Source organism: Cadophora gregata (assembly GCF_030347475.1).
Source record: "Cadophora gregata isolate MNR1 chromosome Unknown scaffold_13, whole genome shotgun sequence".
Taxonomy (NCBI): domain Eukaryota; kingdom Fungi; phylum Ascomycota; class Leotiomycetes; order Helotiales; family Ploettnerulaceae; genus Cadophora; species Cadophora gregata.
Window position 1 is genome coordinate 1,543,127 of NW_026695936.1, and position 19,617 is coordinate 1,562,743.

A 19,617-nucleotide genomic window follows, 5' to 3' on the forward strand; every position below is an offset into this window, starting at 1 on the left:
TGGCAACAATATTCTCACAATTGAACATATGATCCCAGAATATATGGTCCATAACACTCAAACAGCAATGCCCTCAAAAGACGCTAGACTGTTGAACTCAGAAGGGGGGTCAGGGTATCATACATGACAGGACGCTTCGAATCAGTCTTTTGGTTTTGTGATAAATTTGGTATCTTTATTTCTGAACTCCACAGAAAAGCTCATCCCACGTGCTGCCTAGTTGTTGCTGTTTGCCATCCTAGTACTCTTCGCATATCAAAATCCCGCATCTTGTTCAGTGCCCAGCTGCTGGCACAAGTCCCCTGAAATCCAGCTGTGTACAAGAATAGGTACCATAACACCGGAAAATGCTCCTTGCAATATCAACACAAAGGACAATCTAGTCCTCTATGGAGTTTATCTGCTTCTTGATAAATTCAAAAGCAGAAAAGAAAATCGAATTCACGACGCAACTTCGTCCCATCGAAACGCCAAGTCCGCGGTACATCCTCTTGTTGAAAAACTGTATCTTCGGTGCCTTCTTGACTTTCTCGCCTCTGCAGTGCGTGAGACAGTTTCGTTGGTAGATGCTCTTCGCGGAATCAATCGGGTATATCAACGCCCAGGACGCAACGCCACATAGCCCTCCGGCTACTACCACAGCAAAAGGATTGGTTGGGGACTTATCACCACGGTAAGTTGTAAGAAGTTGCTTGCTGCTCTCGTATGTCATGAAATAAATCGCTGTGCCTAGAGTATCCCTCACTATCAATGGTCAGTGCAGAATCCAAAGGGATAACCGAGGTACCTACGGAGATGGAGGTTGAACCCGGAATACAGCCCTGCGAATCCTCGATGCTTCACGATGTTCTTCGCTGTTTTCCAGGTTCCTTTGTTCTGGTAGCTTGCAGCTATAGCTCTTCCGGTTGATGGTTCGGAAACACTCGAAACTTTCCTATCAGCCATAAGAACAGAGACCTGGGCGCTGAGTTTGGTCAACTCGAAAGGACCTAGGACACGATTAGCCCACTTTCAATTTACGTGTTTTTTTTTTGGTTAATTTACATGCTACCAGAGTGATGAAAGACCCAGCCGTCGCTCCTGCAGCTCCAAAACAAGCAATTGTAGATAGATTTGGATATGTGCCTGGTGTATTCACATGCACGAGGGGATCGACCCCGAAATTTCGCTTGAACCATTCTGCATAGGTGTATTTTGATCTTTGGTAGACGGAAAATGATATCGTACGGACAAGAGTGACACTTGCCATGGGCGCCGTGACGCCGCGGAAGAATCCCCGGAACCTCTCCGTCTTGTATGTGTGTCGGACACAATCCGTGAAACTCTCGTACTTATAGGTCTGCATTCGTGTCTTGACTGAGTCCAGTGGGAACTATGGAGTATCAGTAAAGGTAAAGGTCACGGGGAACAGGGACGAGGAGAGGGAGCACTCACAGCAACGAAAGTACTTAGAATCGACGACATTGACGCCGCGACCTCAGTACGATAACGTTTGACCCATTTCTTCTGACCTCCATATTTCGATTGAGAAATAGCAGCAGGACTTCCATCGTTCTTTAGTTCGTCTCGCGGACCAGGCTTCACAGCCATCATTTCAAGCGTACAGGGGCACTGCGAGGGAGACAGAGTCTCCTCAGCGCGGTCTGGATACCAAGCAATTCCAAGGATAGTCCATTAGTCTGTCGATTCGATGATCGGACAGAAAGATGTCAACTGCGGTCTCGCAGCCGCGAAGGGGTGGGAGTTGAGGATGTTGATCGAGGAATGTTGATAGATTGTAGATTGCGGGGTTGAGAGATAGTAGATATGGCACGGTACTGTACAATACTGTACGGTACAAGGTACAAGACCAACAGCTCTCCCTAACAGGAAGAAGTAGGGATCATCCGTGGTCAGCAAGCGCCCCTTTTCACAAGCAAATAGCTCAAGCTTGCCTCTGCTAAGGTTGGTAGAGGCAGGGAGGCAGGGTGGAGGGGCGGCCCTGGAGGTGGAGGTGGAGGTGGATTTCCGCTAAGTGAGGTCATTGGAGCTTCGCTTACCGCGGAAATCAACCCCCTTTGTCGGAACGCCCCGGGGACAAAGCACAGCAGACACCTTTAGGGATACCTTACCTACAACATCTGGAGAATTCCCGTGATCCTGATATGATAACTGTTGGACTTCCAATGATTGAAAGTCTTTGAGCAAGTTGCGAATATTCGTTGTCAAATTATCTATTTACTCGTACCTAGCGTACTATTGCCATGTCGTCTCGACAGGGCCATGATGTCCCTGCCTGGGTGCTGCTACACACCCAATATGCATGCTTCCCGCATCTCTACCCAATGCAAGCCACTGCTGTACCACCACTCGACTCATACCAGCACTCCATGCACATGCTGCAAGCGGCTTACGATCTTGGAAATATCGCTCGTGCCGCAGGTTGGCAGTATGCTCAAGACATTATGAAGCTGTAACATTTCTGACTGTGTTTCAACCGCTGGTGAATTGCTCCGAGCGCATCTTGGTTACCGGTTTGCGTTTGGGTATAGCTTCATATATGGGACCCGCCCTCTTATGTTGAACGCCAGCTAAATATATACACCTTGACGTTTCCATTCTTTCTTATTCAACATGGCTAATCTATTGAGTCCTGCAATAGTACAATTACGTGTCCTGTTCTGATAAGTCCTTATCGAATCAAACAAGTCAAATCAGATACTGCTCACTGCGCGTTCGCCAAAGTTTTCAGCATGTACATGTACAGAGCCGAGTCATAAATGGAACATGATCATCGTCTTGCTGCACACTATACCAGATCAATCAGGATGATATGCATTTACCCGAACCGAACCGACAACCAGTATCCGATTTCGATACAGTACTCCCTTTTCAATTCCCAACGCCAGACTACACTCGTCTCCTCATCCGCACCCGTACATTGCCCTTCGGATTCGCGCTTCCAGTACCATTATACGACTTCCCAGGTATTTTCCACTGACCGCCATCAACAGGACTGAAATCCCATGTGACCAGCAGGCCAGCAGTAAAAATTAACGCTTCTCGCTCTGCAAAGAACCTGCCTTTACAGACAGAAGCCCCGCCTCCAAACGAATGCAAATTGCCCATTTCTGCGCGCATCCTATTCGGAGTCGTTCCGTCGGGAACGAGAAACCTGTGAGGGTTGAACTCGGTAGGGCGGTCCCAGATGCGTGGATCCATTTGCATCACTGCGTGTGGTATGACCTAAATGTCATGAGTGAGTCAAAGTACTTTACAAGTGTTCGGACATGATTCTTTCTTCCGCTTCTTTAGAAGACATAGTAAGAGCTACATACGAGGAAGTTTCCTTTCGCTATATGGTAAGTCTGCGGCATTGGTTTGCCAAACGTGGCAGCGTCCTCCGCGCTTTCGGTCAATATCACATCCTGAAGAACTTTCTTGTATGAGAGTCCTGAGGTGTAGAATCTCATTGTTTCGAAGAAGGTGGCTTTGAGTACTGGGCAGTGCTTCAAGAGGCTGTCTATGTCCACCTTTAAATGCTCCGCATCAGAGGCGAACTTGGCAAACGGCGCGATCTCTTCTCGAATGGTGGAAAACAGCTTCGGGGAAGAGATGATATGAAGCAACATCCAGAAATTTATTTTGTTAGCCTGTTCTATGTCAACTGCTCCATCATGTATTACCAAAACTACATTTCAAACTTACATTGACCATTAAGCCCCAATAAATCGCTAAGTTCTGAGCGATAGCAAACGGTTCAGGTGCGTCGATGTTCTGCAATGACACAAGTCTGTTCCGCATTGACTCGGAGATATCAGACATGTCCGTCCATTTCTCATCGACCTGTTTTCCGTTCATTGTATCCATCGCCGCATGATTCCATTCGGAAATGGCGGAGTTCAGCCTTTTCCTGGCTGCTTTCGCTTTGCCAAGACCGGGGGCTATGCCTGGTATGCCATTCAGCAGAGCATTGAACTTGCTGTCGAACTCCCAAAGGTCTTGCGTAATTCCAGGGTTGTTTTTGAGAAATGCATCTCCCTATCCGTCGATTTAGCTCATTTCTATTTCGTGGTACAGAGAAGTGACCAGAAGAAAATACTGGATACGCCGACGTAACAGGACTCACCATGAGAACATTGGTAGCAACATCCGCAACGAAATTCATCATCAACGGAAAAAGGTCCACCTCAGCCGATTTTCCATCTCGAACAATATTGGCCATGCTTTCCCATACTGCCTGCGCCGTAGCCTTGGAACCGAATGAGATCAAAGTCGGTGTATGTGTTTCAACGAGCCGAACGGTCTTCTCGGTGGCGCTTGAAAGAAATGGTTCTTTAAGTAACGAGTTTATACTCTGGTGGACTGTCTGAAACATTTTAGAGTCCATGTTTGCGGTTGCTCCACCATCGCCAAAATACTTCGTGAAAATCCACCCTAGAAAGTCTTGTCCAGAGAGAACAGTGGACCGCTTGCCGAATAACTGATGGACAAGCGAAGGCATAAGGACCATATACTGCGATGATAGGGAGGTTAGTAATTACTCAATTGCGTGTGTCTCGAGAGAACTATCGGGGGTAAAGTATTCCTGAGCCAGATGTTTAGGGACCAATGGCTACTGCCCGAACACCTACATGCTTCGATCCCAGCATATGAAGACCAAACATTCCATCTTTGGTTGTGTCCCTAGAGATCAATCAATATTCAGTTCTGGAACCATCCCCCCCCGCAGATATCTATCGATTTGAGCACTCTATTATACCTGCGACGCCACCAATGACTTGAGCAGGATAGGGCCGGAACTGACCGTCCTTTGGCAAGCAGATCATCGAAGGACCAGGCAAATTCAGTAGCATGCCCAACGTAGGGTATCCAGTACGGCAGTATAGGAATGTTCTTTTCGGAAGAAGAGACCTGGTTCTGAATTTTCGACTTCTCTAATCCAGTTCTCAGGCGTGTAAAGAGCACCGAAAGGCTAATCAAGAGGAACGTCGTGAAATAAGGAGATGACTTTGCTTGTGTCTTGAGCCCCAAGATAACGCTGTGTAACCACGATGATTCATCCATGATTGCTGGCTGGAGCATTTGACGGGAAGGAAAAATATGGGAGGAGATACCTACATTCGACGTGGGGGAGGTTACATTTATACGCCTAGCGCAACGGCACACGACCTGGTCAACTCTAATCGTCCCATGTACAACCTGGAAGTGTATTTCTTCGAGCACATGAATTTGTCACCGTATTGCTGACCGACGCACGCACCTCGTCCACCGGAGCCAGTGATTTCATTAAGTTCTTCGCCATACATCCTTGTGCATCAAGTTCTATTACGAAACATGACAGAAAGGATTTCGCGTCCTTTCAAGGACTTCTTATTGCGGTCAAGTATGGTGTGTAGTGGGAAGGAAGCGGCGTATCTTCAAGGGACTAAGAGCTCGCACTTTCAGCAACCAATCAAGTGTATTCTGATGATAGGCACTGGCTCTTAAGTGCTGACTGATCATGTAATCAAGATCTCGCCTTTGAAGAAGACGCAGCAGACAGAGATTGTATGAACAGATCGTTGGATAGTAGTAAAGGCATAATTTCGGGGACAGAAGATCATAGCTAAGAGGGCAGGAATGTGAAAGAAAAGGGTGGCATGCGAGTCGGTTTGCAACGGCCCCAAAGCTGGTACCTAATGTCTTGCAAGAAATCGAACGACCTCTCCAAAAAAAAAAAAGACCTAGAGTTACAGAGATGGGGCTAACATGCACAAGTCTTAACAGACACTCAGATGCATGCTCTCGCCAGCTGCTGTAAACATGCACAGGTTCTTTAAGGTATGAGGATGGCATTTCTCTCTATCACATGACTTAGACTCGCCTGCCACATCCCCTGTGGCTCATGCCTGTAGAGCGGGCGGAAGGGAGTAGGTCGCTCGACATCATCCAGCGTGCCTTAAAACCCAGGCAGCCGGTCATTAATCATGGCTTCACAATAAGGTCCATTGCTTGACTCAAGATGCGGCTGTTGCGTGTTTACATAAGTACGGAGGTAGGTAAGGTACCTTCGTAGTAGTCAGTCAAGTCTTCAGGTCCTGTGAGGTGAGTGCCTTGAGAGAGGGGCAGCGCCAGCGGCAGCCTTGCCTGTTGCTTAACATCTCGGAAAACGTCAGCCTTGCGCCCACGTGGGGTGAAAGTCATTTATCATTGGCTGAAATCCGTCGAAAGAAGAAAATTTTGGGGACTGAGGGGCGTGCAGAACCAATCCTAATCCATGGGCTGCCCCTGCCCCTGCCCCTCGGAAGCGAGAGGCTTCTTTCCTTTTGCAATGCTGTGGAGCCGGCTGAACCACCTCACTCAGGTGCCCTGCCTGCCCTGCCTCGCCTGCCCATGCACCCTGCATCTGCATCTGCATCTGCATCTGCAATAATATTTCTGTTTGTCTCTTCTTACAGTACTGTAGCATGCTGCTGCCGCTGCTACCCCTCACTAAGACCTCTTCGGTTTTCCCGCTGGACGACGATTCGGGAACTGTCACTTGAGGACGCTGCGGTACGTATACGTAGTGCTAGTGTCTGCCCTGCCCACTGACTGAATCATTGAGCTAGATATCCGTACCTTAGTGTCAACAGGAAAACAGACGAGGCGAGACCGAGACCGAGAACCTCTCTTGAGACGAAACAAGAGCAACTCTGCGCACCGCACCGCACCGCACCGCTCCATCCACCTCGTCAACCAGCTCCATTCCATTCTCTATCCATCGTTGAACCCCCACTTGTTGCCCACTGCAGACAGCTTCTACTGTATGCATGCAGGGCTAGGCCATCCCTAGTACTGAAGAGCACAGTGCTCCGACGCTGGCCATCCACTCGCCGGAGCCACTAGAGCGAGCCTCACCTGCCAACGGAAACGTCACATGCGGCCTGGAGCTCGTTCGCACTGTCAGTCTGGCGCTCTACTGCACTGCGACACGACCTTCCCTCACCTAACTTACCTTACCTTACCTTACCTTACCTTACCTTACCTTACCTTACCTTACCTTACCCTACCCTACCCTACCCTACCCTACCCTACCCTGGACCCTCATCCCACCTTCTGACCTCCAAAACTCGGATTCGACGTCATATTGGACTTCCTGAGCTGCTTCTTTAAACTCTGTTTCGCAGTGCTGTCCTGTCCTGTCCTTCCAATAGTCGAGTCCAGACCAGTGAGCATGAACACCTGCATGTGACCTTATCTGCTACTGGATTGTTGAAATACCACTTCTTCCCTCCCCTTCTTTTGCAAGCTCTCGCTCGTTTCCAGCCCCCGCAGGGCTCTGCGGGTGCCAACACCGCACCATGTACGTTCTTCTCCGGCACGCTGCATGTTACATAACTCCAGCTGTTGTATGTTACATGAGAGAAGGCGAGAGAAACTGATAGCATCTCCGTGTATTAGGAAGTTCGGCAAGCAGATTCAGAAAAGGCAGCTCGAGGTCCCGGAGTATGCAGCAAGCTTCGTCAACTACAAGGCGCTCAAGAAGGTATGTTGATGTCCGCGTTTGCCTTCACCAACCAAAGAAAAAGCAATGTCGTATTAGGCTGTTCATGCGCTCTTTCTGTCCAAGAGGCGCTGCATGTGGGCTAACTCTTTGCTGTCAGCTCATCAAAAAGCTTTCTGCGACACCCACTCTCCTGGCCCTGAATGATGTCCACCGCTCGGCGGGTATCGTCGATTCTCAAGCGGCCTTGCAGGCTAACAAAGCATCTTTCTTCTTTCAACTTGTAAGTCAAACAATGCATTAGGCTTCTTCATTCGCCATGCTGACGGCGGATCAGGAGCGTGAGTTAGAGAAAGTCAATGCCTTTTACCTTCAGAAGGAGGCCGAGGTATGTGGATTCTCTTACTAAGTGTCGGATCGCCACGATTAACCCGACCAGCTCAAAATCAGACTTAAGACTCTTTTGGACAAGAAGAAGGTTCTTCAGTCGCGAAATCAAAATACATCTAGACGCTCCGCCAAGTTTACGACCCTTGAGGAAGGCTTCCAACAGTTCGGCAACGATCTCAACAAGCTTCAGCAGTTCGTCGAAATCAACGGAACTGCATTCTCGAAGATTTTGAAGAAATGGGACAAAACTTCTAAATCGAAAACAAAGGAGCTCTACCTTTCGCGCGCCGTCGAGGTTCAACCATTCTTCAATGCAACTGTCATCAGTGAGCTGTCAGATCAAGCTACTACGAGTTTACAGGAGCTTGGTGCGTGGTCTGAAGGCGATAATGTGAGCTTCGAAAGGAGTCCGGACCACATTGTCAGTAGCCAGCATCTGTTGGGGACTGACGAGGGTGACGCCGATACGCTCCTACTCGAGACAGTAATCTCTGGTAATATTGAGCCTCTCAAAGACCTTCTGTTGCGATTAAAAACTGCCGACCCGAATGGCTCCCGAGACATTGCTCTGCTAGAGCGGATAACTAGGACATTTCTCGCAGCAATCAACGAAGGACCATTGGACTCATTACAACTTTTGTTGGACACTGGACTGGTCGATGTGCAATCCGAAGATGATATCAACGAACGCAACTGCCTCCATCAAGCAACTATATATGGTAATGCGTTTGTCTTAGGAGTCGGACTGGAAAAAGGTGTCGCCGTGAACCGAACTGATGTGTATGGACGTGTTCCATTACACTATGCGTGTATGCACGGGCGCCTGGATATGGTTGAAGCTTTGTTGAATGGTAAGTTATTTAAACATTCCGTGGGATCTTCAATTGACGTGAGCAAGCGGATCAATCTACCATCGACCTCATCGACCACGACAACTTTACGCCACTGATACACGCCATCATCCATGGACACTTTGAATGTGCTGAGAGACTCCTGGCACGATCTGCTAGAATCGACCCCACATCTGATGCAGACCATGTTCCGCTGAATCTGGCCTGCGAGCATGGTTCGGTTGCTATTGTCGAACTTCTACTCAAGCATGGCGCCAATATTCTCCCAGATGCCGAAGGTTTATATCCACAGCATCTCGTTGCCCGTTCAGGACAAACACCGCAACTTCTTCTCCTACTAAAGGAGTACGGGGCAAATCTCAACCAAATCGACAAGCTGTACTCATGGACACCTATTTTCCATGCCGCAAGCGAAGGCAATGTACCTTGCATGCAGACTCTACTTAATGTCGGCGTTCAAACGACCATCCTGGATGAAAAAGAACTCTCCGCTATGTACTACGCAGCATGGGAGGGCCATTTAGAGTGTATGAGACTCCTCTCTTCGATACCCACAGATGTGCGAGGTGGTCGGAAAACATCACAAACAACTGCCCTTTTGACTGGGAGCAGTGCGCCGGCTCCTATGAGTCTGGATGTCGATGCCATTCCCGATCTCGAATTACCACCCCCCATCATCCCACTTCGACGATATGGTCACAACTTCCTCGATACGAAGACCTTCATTCAAATCAGTTTTGACGAGAACGGCGATCAACCGATGACCTTCTTCCACGACAGCAAATATCCTGCAGCCCGTCTCACCATTTCTTCGAAACTATCCGATTTAATACCGAAGAACATTTTACTTCCGTTTCAAGAAGATACCCGCCTCGTTTCCTTCCAAGTTGATAATCTAGATTCTTTTGCCATCGACTTCGATGTATTCCCTACATATGGTGCTAAAGTCATTGCGAAAACGGTGGCACTCCCAAGTACTTTCCGAGCACTGATGAGCAGTTCCGGCCATTGCTCTCTACCTCTGTTCGACCCCAGACTAAGAGCCATCGGACAGATCACTTTCAACTTCCAAGTGATTAAACCATTCCGAGGGAAGCCTTTGGAAATTACCGACTTCGAAACTTACTGGAAGGCCACCAGCCAGTTTGACCATAGACCGAGTGCTTTCATCACTGGGTCTAGTTTGTCAGGGGATTATGTCCTGCTATTTGTGCAGCATACTTGTGACGGAGTGCCAGTTCTCTGGCCGAGATGGACCATGGACTACATGGACATCGAGTTTCCGGTCAGCAGGTTGACATATGCTCAGTTTATCAGTGCCAGTTCACGTCACGCAAACAAAGCCGGAGATCTATTAGACCTACCAAATCAGCCACTCGAAAGTATCGCTGATGTGCACCGCGTGCTATCGAATTCTGCAGTCTCGCTGCAAGATGCCCTAGCACTTCTACCCTCAGGGATGCACGTCAATCTACAGGTGTTGTATCCATCCGCGGAAGAAGAGAAGGCATTGCGACTTGGTCCTACAGTGAACATCAACACATTCGGCGACGCAATTCTAGGAGTCGTGTTTGACCACGCGAGGACATTGCGAGAGCAAACCCCAGATGCCACGAGATCCATCGTCTTCAGCTCGTTTAACCCTACAGTGTGCACGGCTCTAAACTGGAAGCAACCAAACTACCCAGTCTTCTTGTGTAATGACTTGGGCCGCGAGGGTGAATCGGCACCTGCATCTTCGGTTCTGAGTAGTGGGAGAAGAACAACGTCCATCAAGGAAGCCGTCAGAATAGCTCAGAATAACAATTTCATGGGCTTGATATGTTCTTCCCGGCTACTGGTAAGCCTGCGCTACATCCTTGCGGATTAACGGAGTACTAATGATTATGTAGGACATGGTACCAGCATTGGTCGAAGCAATCAAAGCACAAGGTCTCGTACTCGTTATAGACAAATCTGCAGAACAACAAGTAGACTTTGGGATCTTAGATGATCCATTCCCGAGATTACCAGAAGGTATTGATGGAGTTCTGAAAGCGAATGGTGTGTTGCGGTTCAACGAAAGCATTGATATGTAAGGGGTGGAATAAGAGAAGATAAAAGTTTGCTTAGCTTTATCTTAGAATATGCTCGTACAAAGAGCGCTGAAATCTTGTCTTTGTTGTCGTCCCAACAAGTGTTTGAAATTAAGCGAGTGATCATTGTGAGGGATGGATGACTTGGCTACGTGGCGCTGCGATGAGATTGGAAACTAACCTAGTACAATCTATGTGAGGTGATTGTTGTTTCAAAGTAGGTAAATGATATTGCTGATGTGATTTCACTTCAGGGACAGAAATGAGGACAATTTCAACACAGCTCACATCTGGAGGCATGCACAATGGATCAGCCTTTCTGCTTTGCAAAGACTGAGAATCCAGAACCACCGTCGCAGTATCTAGAGGCACGTATATGCCAACATAACATCATATCATCTTCACATGTCAGACTCCATACTCCTCGCAATACGAGACATTCCCATGACTATCAAAGTCTCTTCTCACGCAACAATGTTCACCACCCTACGCACCCTTCAACTCATATCTTAAACTCCCCAGCTCTCCTTCGGGATCCACACCCCCCATAACCCACTTTGCCAACACCGTGACTCCCCAAACACCTGCAGGTAGCCACTCAAACCCCCACCAAAGCCCGCTTCCACTTCCACCCGCCTCCAACCTCCTCCCCACGACACCTCCTAAACCAACAAGCACAACGCACAACCCGCAGTTCAACAAGGGTAAGTACTTCTCGACTGGTCCGCCACCGCCGCCAGCTTGCAACATTGCTGCTTTCCTTGAGGCGAGACTGCGAGGCGCGGAGGAGGATGAGGAGGAGCTGTTGAGTTTATCGAGGTATTGGAGGCCTGTGATGTGAGGTGGGAGGATGTGGATCAGGTAGGCTGTAGAGAGCAACGAGGTTATGCTAAGCAGTGAGAGGAGTGCTGTGTGGGGTGTGAAGAGGGTGCGGATGTATGGGAGTGTGCTGAGGAGGGAGATGGCTAGGAGGAGGAGTGAGTATTGGGCGTTGCGGGTTGCGTTATCTTGTTGCATTGTTTGGATGAGATGGTCTTGTTCTGTTGATACATTAGCAGTTTGATTATGAACTCGCGGTGTGCCTTTGCTATATTTGCTCTGCTTCGAATTATGTGAAGGTATTGTAAGAATAAGAGAAGGCTGAAAAGTGGCCATGGGAGAGGGGAAATGTACCGTCTTCATCCATCGCCTCCGGACCGTCATCCTCGGAATCCGTATCCGTTGGATACTTAAACGTCTTTCTAAATCTTGCTGTGGCCATTTTCGCACTTTGAAGTCTAAGACTGGCTGTTGAGGAAAACGCAAGGCAAGAGATGCGAAATCTGATAAAATCCTGGCAGCCTCGCCAAAAGCAAACCAAGCAAACACCAAAAAGTCGAACCACTCACAGTCGATTCCACCACAAGCTCCAGAACAGCACTTCGCCGACGAGGGCTTCTGTAAGATGTTGCCATTTCAGCGATTACTGCGCTCGCGGGCGCTCTTTAGAGCTAGCCCTGTCATTTCGAGGAATCTAAGGCCACAGAAGAGGACTTTGATCGCGCCGCCGAAACCTGGTGATGGGCCGTTAATGGCAAGGAGAGCTGATCGTGAATTGCCTGGTATGTATTCCTACTACCTCCACATACAAGACAGAAGTCGTAGTGGACTAACACGAAATACAGATATCCCCGAAAATGGCATGAAATGGGTCCGCACGATCCCAATCTTCCTCGTAATCCTCATCTCCTCCACCCTCGGCATCTTCAACTACCAAAAGTCCTCCAGCAGCGTGGTCTCTTCGACCATGTACGCTCTGCGCACCTCCCCAAAGGCACGCGAATACCTAGGTGAAGAGATATATTTCAAGAGCCAGATGCCGTGGATTTGGGGCGAGATGAACATGTTGCACGGCAAGATCGATATTCATTTTGCAGTCAAAGGAAGTGCAGAGAGTGGCACGATGAGGTTTAAGAGTCATAGATTGGGAAGGCAGGGCATGTTTGTTACGACGGAGTGGAGTTTGGAGACCAAAGATGGGAGGAAGATTGATCTGTTGGATGGGAGTGATCCGTTCAAGGGCATTGAAATTAGTGAGGACGAGCCGAAAAAGGTCGGGAGAGGGAGCTATGCGCCGAACTTATCATAGATGTTTAAGGAGCGAGACTGCAGATAGGCAAAATGTTGAGGAAACTGGACTGGGACGGTATGCTTGGAAGAGAACGGGATTGAATGCATTGCAAAGGCGTACTTGGGATTTTCTTCTCAAACGCCAGGTCTATGCCACATGTATTGTACAAATAATCTACTGTACAAAGATTTTCTTCTATGCCGTTGCTGTTTCCAACTCCTCCTTGATCTCCTCTCCTGGTATAACGGGCCATGGTTTCTTGATCGCATCCTGGATCTTAACAATGCATCCCTTTGGTCCAGCAAGACACCCATTCAGAATCAACAACCCCTTCTCGGCATCCACCTTCAACACCTTGATGTTCTGTATCGTAACTTGATTCCCTCCCATTCGACCCGGCATCTTCTTTCCCGGCAAAACTCTCGAACCACTTCCCTGCGAGGCACCAGAAGATCCCATAGCACGATGCGTTTTCGAATTTCCGTGCGAAGCAGGCTGACCCTTAAACCCCCATCTCTTCATTCCACCTGCCCATCCCATTCCTCTACAATCCGATCTCGTGTCAACGAATTGTCCCTCAAGGAACCACTCCGGTCCAATGGTCTCTCCAACCTTTAGGAGACCCTTCTCATTCTTGACCCTGAACTCCGAAACGAATCTCTTCGGGGCAACATTCGCACCAGCAAAATGTCCTAGCAACGGCCTCGTCACATTATCCTGATGTTTCCATCCAGCTCCAATCTGAACCGCATAATAGCCATTCTTCTCCCTCGTCTTATGAGACACCACTTGCACTCTATCGAACTGCAGAACCGTACAAGGCGTCCTGACTCCCGTCTCGGGATCATACAGAGCGGTCATACCCTTCTTGACGGCCAATGCTCCCGTCCTCAATGGTAGTGTGAATTCTTTCCGTTTGAGTGCCGCGGCAGGTGAGTGTTCGAGGACTGGTAGACCAGCAGTCTTCTGGTTGAATCGAGCTGGCTTCGCTCGGGCTGGTGCTGTCGTCCAGCCATATTTGACGCCGCGCTTTGCTGTCAACGGGAGGAATGCGTCGGGAAGGAGAAATGATGGTGGCAGTTGCGCCCAGCTTGTCGGCAGCTTGGGTGCCATGATGCGTGGGCTTTGATGACTGGCGTGAGGTTGTGAAGCTGCCGAGCTTGGAGTTGAGTAAATATTCTGGCGAACAGGGGTGACTACGGCAGCCGAATTGCGCGTGACACTCAATACAGTAGGTATCAGAAATTCCTCGGTAGCCAAAACTGCCTTTGTCTTTTGATGGACATGGAACGGCGATGAGAGCGGTGTTCAAGTTGAGCCACCATGGTTTACTATTTTACATCCAATACGGTATCACCTTCCGCTGAGATTTATGCTGGGAAAGACAAGGTCGAGAGTACGTAAACCTGATCCGTCGGTTTGGCAAAGTGCGGTGTCTCGGGTATCTGCTTACATATTTGCGATTTGTAGACGAGGATTTGATAAAATATGGCCTTGAAGAGGATGTATGGTTCCACGCAGACAAACTATCCAGCGCACACATTTACCTTCGCATGAAAGAGGGCGAAAGCTGGGAGTCTATTGATGAGGGAGTCTTGACCGATTGTGCACAGCTTACAAAGGCCAATTCAATTGAAGGTTTGTCACAGACGAGCTTCGAAATATGAGACACGTGATGCTAATTCCTTTCAAAGGCAATAAGAAGGACAATGTCACAATTATCTACACTCCATGGTCAAATTTGAAGAAAGATGGCTCTATGGCAGTTGGTCAAGTTGGCTTCAAGGATCCTCGGAAGGTATGTTTGTCTCCAAATGCTTCTAGAGAAGACCTTGTTCAAAAGTAGCTCCATAGGTAAAGAGAATCCTCGTTCCACAACGGGAGAACCCAATCGTCAATCGTCTCAACAAGACCAAAGTCGAGAAGTTCCCAGACTTGCAAATGGAGAGAGAGGAGAAGCTGAAGGCTGTGAGGAAGAAAGATCAAGCCGCCAGATTAGAACGAGTACGTAAACCCACCATTCAGCATATTATTGCATTGCTAAGTCTTGTTGTAGAAGAAAGAAGAGGCCAGAGTAGCCGAGGAGAGAAAGCAGAAAAAGTGGCAGAAGGACCATGCCTATGATGAGCTTTTCCAAGAACAGGATTCGGATGAGGCGAACAACCAGAATCGTGAGGAAGGTTACTTGAGTGATTTCATGTAGTTGATGAAACTTTATAAAAAACATCAAGAAATTCTCAAAAGATGCTACGAAGAACCGCTTCACCTATTCTTCTGTCGAGCTAACATTCTATGCTTTCAGCTTCTCTAGCAGAGTGGCATCATCGCAGTGTTTCTGTGCTGATGAGTGACGTGGCAAAGAAGCAGTGGCAGCAACTAACCATATGTATGACTTATCTTTGTCTGGCACCAATTTCATAGAAATTTTTGACATAAACACCTGCTCAATGCCCTCCCCCAAGATGACTTCCCATTTGATTTATCGAGGTCCCTTTCACGGCATGATCACTCGGATTCGCAGCGGCCTCATACAAGATGTTCGTCGGAGCCCTTCCCAACTGCATCCAATCTCCCTTAAATCCCAGATAGCTAATCCTGCTCTCATGCTCCCCATAATTATCCTCCACAAACAACGTCAAGCTCTGCACCTTCCCGAACAATGCTCTCTTGACCTGAATATCTTGTACCTCAGATGTCTGCGAAAGCTTGAATTCTTGGATTGGGGAGAGGTCTGAGGCGGTCGAGAAGTCGAGGTCGTCACGGTTGATGAAAACTTTGAGGGTTTGGGGCGCGGAGGAAGAGGGTGAAGTCCGGACCAAGATTGAGTGAAGTTTTACTTGGCCAGTGAAGCTGTTGTGTTTGCATGGTTAGTTCATCGTTTGTATGCAAGGACCAAAGTACTCAAAGTACTTGAAATGAAGAATAGCTTCTAACATACGGAACGTGGATGAGAAGCTGCTCATCAGCATCGCTAACAAGCTCGGGTTCGGACTCCAATCTCTCCGCCCATGTTTTCTTGACGATAGCCTTTCCAGAACCGACTTCTGCTTCGTTCAGTGCGGTGATGTCGTCGAAGTTGATGTGTTGGTATAGCGAATATTGAAGAGCTGGGGTTATGTCATCAGAATGATCGTGTCCTGCATGATCGTGACCGTGACCTGAGTGGTCGTGCTCGTCATGGCAGTGGCCAGACATGGTGAGTTCGTGGTTTGTGGTAGATATTGGGGAATGTTCTGGGAGAGCTTTGTTGAGCTTTGGCGGGGTAAATGAGGGGCAATAGCAAAAACAAACTGCCATTTATCTGCCTACATATCGCAATGTCACAATTCAAGAGTCAAAACGAAAGCCACGATTCTTACCAGCAAGCTAGGTATTTATTCAGTGCCTTGAACGAGATAGTCCGCTTTCCGGCTCCCTAGTCTTGCGGCTTGATTGCTGGTGGCGCTTCTCTAAATGTTGAGTGCGACGGTTTGTTCAGACATGGCAATCCTGGAAGTGCTGCTTTATGCTAGAATGAAGGGTAACATTGATTATAGTCGGAACTTCACTAACTAGCGAAAAGACTTCAGATATAAGCAAGAAGCAAGAGTTCTTTCCCCCCAAAAATTATTCTATGACCTACAAAGGCCGCAACCAATTTATGGCTACTTGAATCCAGCCGTCCTTACTTTCTTTGGCTTTTTCTTAAGTTGCTGTACAGCTCTACTTCCAAAAGTGCCTCTGTCTGGTTGTGTCATCGGAACTTCATTAACTCCTTGTGAGCTGAACATCTTTTCAATGATAGCAGGCTGGCTACCTGCCGTCAAGGTCAACCGTCGCGATACAGCTGGCTCAATTGCTTTCACAAATTCCTCCGTCCTCCTCCGTCTTCTTGCTTTTACTTTCCTGCTAGAACGCACGTCATCTTCTCCGGTATTTGCAGCGGCCCATGCCTTCTTTGCCATTTCGTAGGAATATTCAGTAGGGTCTGCCAAAGCAGAAGGCCAATGGGACAGTACGGATCCATTGGTACTGGCGCCGAACTCAGCTTTTGCCTTGATAGTTGGCGCATACTGTCGTAATCTTGCAATTACAGGGTCCTCCATGATTCCAGATGTCGATGTAGCTTGGGAGTATAGCGACGGAGTCTGGATGGGTGTGGGTAAGGTCAAACCTGGTTCATCTTGCGTAGCGAGTAGCTGTGAAGAGAACACCAGAGGGGAACTTTCCCTGGTGAGCCAACCATCTTTGCTGAACGAAGCTGCAACAATTCCATGATCCATCGGCGCATATTTCGCAACGTGATCCAAAGCTTTGTCCTGAAGGGATATTCCGATTGAGTTGAGGCATAGATCCATGGCTAATTGTCGAATGACCTTGAACTTTGCGTGCCGCACAAGATTAGGCACGTCGATTGGTAGACTTGTCATCCAGTATTCGACCAGCTGATCAAAAATCTTAAGCGGATCTGGATATTTAGATTCCACATTCTTCGGAAACATTATACCAGTGCCCATTGTGCGATCCTTTACGGTTAATCTCCAACGGTCCTCCGGGTCTTGCTCCTGTTCTAAAGATTCTAAGAAGGCAAGAAGAACTGGAGAAGCTTGGTCTAGGTCCTCGTTCTGCCTCAGATCTCCAATTATCTCAGCTAAAGTGATGCTCATCGGTTCTTCCAGATCCTTTCTTTGCGAAATGTCATCAGCCGCAAGGCTAAGAAGTTCCGGGAAATCCAAGCCCGGCTCTCGGTCGAGATTATGAGTCGGCAGGTCTTCCTCAGGCGGCTTATCAATAAAGACTTTCTGGAAAATTCTCCTCCAATTTAGTCGGAAGCGAAGATCATCTTTCTCAGGCGGGTGTAACATGCAGTGGCTTGCTTTGTTTCTGAACATAGTTTTCGAGTGCACTTCATCAGGAACCACAAAATCGTCATCCTCATTGACGAACTTGGGTCCGAGAAACCGGGACGATAGGAGCAGCTTCGTGTCTGGCGCTATAACAACACGACTTTTGGTTCCATGAAGTTTTACAGCAGTCAAGGTGGAGAGTAGACCCAAGTCAGTTGTGATTGCCCAAAGCTGAAAAAACTCTACGCCATCTTCGGCATACCTCGGGCCTGGTCCAGAAAAGTGATTGGCGCTCAACATCAGCTGACAAGGTAGAAATTTGACCGAGTGGAGGAGTATATTCCGATCTCCATTTGGATCGGAGGACAGAAGCAGACTGAATGTGCCACTTGACGAAGAACGGCCCTGGGATTGAGGCTTTTGGAAGTCGTAGTAGGTGACGACTTGATTCTTTGCAGAAATTATGGCAACAGATACTGGATATTATCAGCTCAATCCCTGCCAGGATATGGAAAAAAGCATTACCCTTAGCACTAGCAAATGTAGCCAATTTAAGAGTTTCATCATCGACACTCATAAAGTGAAAGTATGACAAAAGTATTCTACCCCCAGCCTCAACATGATCATCATTGTTTTCGCTTGCCGGAATGATCTCCAGCCAAAATATCCGGGTCGTTGTCAGAACATACAAATAATGCATATTGTTGGTGCAACGTTGGATATCAATGATCCAGTCATTGTTACCGGCAGGGAATAATTCCACCTGGCCAAGTGGTGTTGATTGTGCCTTGACATCAAAGACCGTAACATGACGCCTGTTAGACACAACGATTGTGTTGAGGTTGGACGCCCATAGAATTCGATACCAGCCATCAAAATGACCAAGTGACGGCACCTTTAAGAATCCGTCATTGGCCCAGCAATCATAGACCCCTCCAGCCTTCTTGGGGACCAGGGTTTCAGATGTGTTTTTGCTATGATTGTTTCTTGTATCAACCTCCCAGACAGTCCAGTAGCCGCGGGTGTCAACCACTGCGATTTGGCGAGAGAACCACGGGTTGAATGTGACATCAGCATGGCTCTTAGATCCAGTTCTCTGAGCTGTCAAAGAGGTTCTTGGATTGGCGTTTAACATGGACGACGCAAAAGTTGAGTAGCCGGTGGGCACAGGATGTTTATGGATTTTGCCATAGATGGGACGGAAAAGTGTGATAACAGTAGCCTGACGCACCGCAAACCAACAATCCTTTTCATTCTCGCCTTCTATTGCAACAATCTGACGAATGGTGCCGCCAGTGCCCATCCAGTGCCCGGCATCGAGGAAATCCACATTCAGAAATGAAAGCCTGGCGCCGCTTGATTTTCCCCAACCGCGGGTCTCAACACGTGGTCTGATAAATCGAAGCACATGGCCTGCTACGCCACAGGACATAGCTATAATTTGAGGTTTTCGGATTCCAGACACGCGCTCTGGATCATGGGCGTACCCAATGGCCAAGAGGGAGCCAAGCTCATTGGAAATCTCGGAAGATGCTTCCCAAGATTTCCGGACAAGATTAGCTGCAATAGACTTTGCAGGAATCGCTTCTGGCAAAGCTTTGGACAGCCATCTCGTTTGATTTTGTATAACGAGTGAAGCCTTCTCATCACCCTTGGATGGAATGTGGTCGGAAGGAGGAACCCACTCCTTGAACGGAAGAAGCTGTTTGATAGATACTCCTACAGAATGTGAGCAGAAGTATGGACTCTGATCTAGCATAACTAACCGTCTGTTAATGTTTGTGAAAATTTCCATTCCTGTTCCTCGGTATCATAAGTTGCCTGACCAGGGTGACCAATAGCCAAGTCAGTAACCCGGTGATCAGCCATTTGGTTTTTGAGGTCTTCGAGCTTCAGAAAAGACTATCTTATTCATTTC

At 48.2% G+C, this 19,617-nt stretch overlaps 8 protein-coding genes across 9 annotated transcripts; 3 read left to right on the forward strand and 5 right to left on the reverse strand.

Annotated features, from left to right (window-relative positions):
• Positions 1-379: 379 nt before the first annotated feature.
• On the reverse strand, positions 380-1,590 carry ONS95_003986 (uncharacterized protein; the record flags this gene model as incomplete). Its single annotated transcript, XM_058497323.1, has 4 exons — positions 380-744; positions 792-989; positions 1,045-1,372; positions 1,435-1,590. 4 exons carry the CDS (start codon positions 1,588-1,590, stop codon positions 380-382), a joined length of 1,047 nt encoding a protein of 348 aa, XP_058353266.1.
• A 1,299-nt stretch (positions 1,591-2,889) lies between these two features.
• On the reverse strand, positions 2,890-4,492 carry ONS95_003987 (uncharacterized protein; the record flags this gene model as incomplete). Its single annotated transcript, XM_058497324.1, has 4 exons — positions 2,890-3,225; positions 3,318-3,632; positions 3,688-4,020; positions 4,109-4,492. 4 exons carry the CDS (start codon positions 4,490-4,492, stop codon positions 2,890-2,892), a joined length of 1,368 nt encoding a protein of 455 aa, XP_058353267.1.
• Positions 4,493-6,320: 1,828 nt separating this feature from the next.
• PHO81 (phosphate system positive regulatory protein pho81) lies at positions 6,321-11,892 on the forward strand. 2 transcript variants are annotated; one of them, XM_058497326.1, is made up of 8 exons: positions 6,321-6,516; positions 6,573-7,306; positions 7,405-7,489; positions 7,608-7,730; positions 7,785-7,835; positions 7,887-8,688; positions 8,736-10,528; positions 10,581-11,892. In XM_058497326.1, coding segments are annotated over exons 2-8 (3,042 nt in total). In that variant the 5' UTR covers positions 6,321-6,516; positions 6,573-7,304; the 3' UTR covers positions 10,767-11,892. The 2 variants fall into 2 exon arrangements, with proteins under 2 accessions (XP_058353269.1, XP_058353268.1); XM_058497325.1 differs by having other exon boundaries at positions 6,573-7,489; positions 10,581-10,961.
• ONS95_003989 (uncharacterized protein) lies at positions 11,250-12,024 on the reverse strand (the record flags this gene model as incomplete). The annotated part of the gene is made up of 2 exons (XM_058497327.1): positions 11,250-11,803; positions 11,937-12,024. The coding sequence occupies 2 exons, from the start codon at positions 12,022-12,024 to the stop codon at positions 11,250-11,252; spliced, it is 642 nt and encodes a 213-aa protein (XP_058353270.1).
• A 183-nt stretch (positions 12,025-12,207) lies between these two features.
• On the forward strand, positions 12,208-12,891 carry ONS95_003990 (uncharacterized protein; the record flags this gene model as incomplete). The annotated part of the gene is made up of 2 exons (XM_058497328.1): positions 12,208-12,364; positions 12,428-12,891. The coding sequence occupies 2 exons, from the start codon at positions 12,208-12,210 to the stop codon at positions 12,889-12,891; spliced, it is 621 nt and encodes a 206-aa protein (XP_058353271.1).
• Positions 12,892-14,196: 1,305 nt separating this feature from the next.
• On the forward strand, positions 14,197-15,076 carry CCDC25 (Coiled-coil domain-containing protein 25; the record flags this gene model as incomplete). The annotated part of the gene is made up of 5 exons (XM_058497329.1): positions 14,197-14,269; positions 14,344-14,511; positions 14,568-14,671; positions 14,728-14,877; positions 14,930-15,076. 5 exons carry the CDS (start codon positions 14,197-14,199, stop codon positions 15,074-15,076), a joined length of 642 nt encoding a protein of 213 aa, XP_058353272.1.
• A 241-nt stretch (positions 15,077-15,317) lies between these two features.
• ONS95_003992 (uncharacterized protein) lies at positions 15,318-16,068 on the reverse strand (the record flags this gene model as incomplete). Its single annotated transcript, XM_058497330.1, has 2 exons — positions 15,318-15,723; positions 15,812-16,068. The coding sequence occupies 2 exons, from the start codon at positions 16,066-16,068 to the stop codon at positions 15,318-15,320; spliced, it is 663 nt and encodes a 220-aa protein (XP_058353273.1).
• Positions 16,069-16,517: 449 nt separating this feature from the next.
• On the reverse strand, positions 16,518-19,568 carry ONS95_003993 (uncharacterized protein; the record flags this gene model as incomplete). Its single annotated transcript, XM_058497331.1, has 3 exons — positions 16,518-18,175; positions 18,225-19,418; positions 19,466-19,568. 3 exons carry the CDS (start codon positions 19,566-19,568, stop codon positions 16,518-16,520), a joined length of 2,955 nt encoding a protein of 984 aa, XP_058353274.1.
• Positions 19,569-19,617: the final 49 nt, after the last annotated feature.

Bases quoted from the DNA above. Each gene is read 5' to 3' on its own strand.
- PHO81 (XM_058497325.1), top strand. From the start codon at position 7,331: ATGTTACATAACTCCAGCTGTTGTATGTTACATGAGAGAAGGCGAGAG. The intron at 7,490-7,607 runs GTATGTTGATGT...CTTTGCTGTCAG, and splicing joins ACTACAAGGCGCTCAAGAAG to CTCATCAAAAAGCTTTCTGC. The intron at 7,731-7,784 runs GTAAGTCAAACA...ACGGCGGATCAG, and splicing joins CATCTTTCTTCTTTCAACTT to GAGCGTGAGTTAGAGAAAGT.